This window comes from Ovis aries, chromosome X (genome assembly GCF_016772045.2).
Source record: "Ovis aries strain OAR_USU_Benz2616 breed Rambouillet chromosome X, ARS-UI_Ramb_v3.0, whole genome shotgun sequence".
In the NCBI taxonomy this organism is placed as follows: domain Eukaryota; kingdom Metazoa; phylum Chordata; class Mammalia; order Artiodactyla; family Bovidae; genus Ovis; species Ovis aries.
This window is the reverse complement of record NC_056080.1, coordinates 98,643,418-98,645,536: the sequence shown is the minus strand read 5'-3', so window position 1 is coordinate 98,645,536 and position 2,119 is coordinate 98,643,418. Positions and strand designations below refer to the sequence as shown.

Genomic DNA, 2,119 nt, shown 5'->3' with positions numbered 1-2,119 from the left:
GCCAGCTACTATGTATCTAGCTGTGTGTCAAGAAATTACTCTGAGAGTATGAGGCTGACACTCAGGGAGGCAGAGATGGGAGTCTGAAAAAGAAAGGGAGAGAAAAGGGAGAAAGAAAGAGAATCCTGACAGTTATCACAGGCTTTTGTTTCACTTGGCCTCGACTTTCCCATGGCTTGGTTACATTAACCAAGAAGTCTCCCATTTTGGCATAAGTAAAATTCCAGCTGAGTTTAAGTCTCTGGCAGCCCCAAGAATCCTAATACACACAGGAAACATGCTATTTGCTCCAAAAATGAAGAGCCTTATAGTCTCCATGTACTTTCAACTCAAGACAGAGTATTTTTTTTTTTCAAACCACTTTGTTGAGGTCTGTTTGACAAAAAGCTGTGCATTAAACATCAACATACACAACCTGATGAGTTTGGGGTGAGTATACACCTGTGAAACCATCATCACAACTTTTTCCATAAGCATACCCATCACCTCCAAAGTTTCTTCCCACTTCTTTTACTATTATTATTATTTTGTGATAAGAACACTTAAACAGGCGGTAAGTGCTTAATCTCCGGCCTTGAGGCTTAGTTTTTCTCTCAGTTTGGACTCGAGGCCACTGTCGCAACCATGCTCCGCCAGATCATTGGTCAGGCCAAGAGGCATCCTAGCTTGATCCCCCTCTTCATATTTATTGGAGCAGGAGGGACTGGAGCAGCACTGTATGTCACACGCCTGCCATTGTTCAATCCCGATGTCAGTTGGGACAGAAAGAATAACCCAGAACCTTGGAACAAACTAGGTCCTAATGATCAGTACAAGTTCTACTCTGTGAATGTAGATTACAGCAAACTGAAGAAAGAAGGTGCAGGCTTCTAAATGAAATATTTCACTATAAAGCTGATTAGAATGAAGGTCTTCCAGAAGCCATCCACACAATTTTCCACTGAACCAGAAAATATTTCCCCTCTAAATGCACGAAATCATGTTGGTGTATTGTGTTGGGGTTTACACTGATGAATAAATAGTCTGAAACTTGATATGTTTCATTATTTAATGCTGAAACTCTACCCTAAACTTCATAACTTAGGATATGGGAAATAAACGATTGGAATTTAAGGAAAAAAAGAAAAAGAACACTTAAACATAAGATTTACTCTCTTAGCAAACTTTCCAGTATACAATAGAGTATTGTTAACTACAGGCACTATTCCATACAATAGATTTCTAGGACTTAATCATCTTTTGTATTGCAGTATAGTTGATTTACAATGTTGTGTTAAGTCCTGCTTTACAGCAAAGTGATTTAGTTATTTTTGTTGTTCAGTCACTAAGCCATGTCCGACTCTTTGTGACCCCATGGACTGTAGCACACCAGGCTTCCTTGCCCTTCACTATCTCCCAGAGTTTGCTCAAATTCATGTCCATTGAGCTGCTGATAATACCTAACCATCTCAACCTCTGCCACTCTTTTCTCCTGTTGCTTTCACTCTTTCCCAGCATCAGGTCTTTTCCAATGAGTCAGTTCTTCACATTAGGTGGCCAAAATATTGCAGCTTCAGCTTCAGCATTGGTCCAGTTATATATCAGATTCAGTTATACATTATACATTCTTTTTTATATTCCTTTCCATTACGGTTTATATCAGGGTATTGAATATAGTTCCCTGTTAGGACTTATTCATCTTATAACTGAAATTCAGTACCCTTTGACTAATATTTCCTCCTTTCCCCATTCCTCTAGCCCCTGGCAGCTACCCTTCCATTCTCTGCCTCTATGAGTTTGTCTGTTTTTGATTCCTTATGAAAAGTGAAAAGCGAAAGTGAAGTCTCTCAGTCGTGTCTGACTCTTTGCGACCCCATGGACTGTAGCCTACCAGGCTTCTCCATCCATGGGATTTTCCAGGCAAGAATACTGGAGTGGGTTGCCATTTCTTTCTCCAGGAGATCTTCCCAACCCAGGGATTGAACCCGGATCTCCCACATTGCAGGCAGACGCTTTACCATCTGAACCACCAGGGAAGTCCATTCCTCACAGACGTCCTATTAAGTGGTGCTTGTCATTCTGTGACTGCCTAAGTTCACTTTGCGTAATGTTCTCCAGGTTCGTTAGATGGGATATTTTC

At 40.8% G+C, this 2,119-nt stretch overlaps 1 protein-coding gene across 1 annotated transcript; it reads left to right on the top strand.

Annotated features, from left to right (window-relative positions):
* The first annotated feature begins 612 nt into the window (after positions 1-612).
* On the top strand, positions 613-1,034 carry LOC114111206 (cytochrome c oxidase subunit NDUFA4-like). The gene has a single exon (XM_042242446.2). The coding sequence runs from the start codon at positions 625-627 to the stop codon at positions 871-873; it is 249 nt and encodes an 82-aa protein (XP_042098380.1). The 5' UTR covers positions 613-624; the 3' UTR covers positions 874-1,034.
* Positions 1,035-2,119: the final 1,085 nt, after the last annotated feature.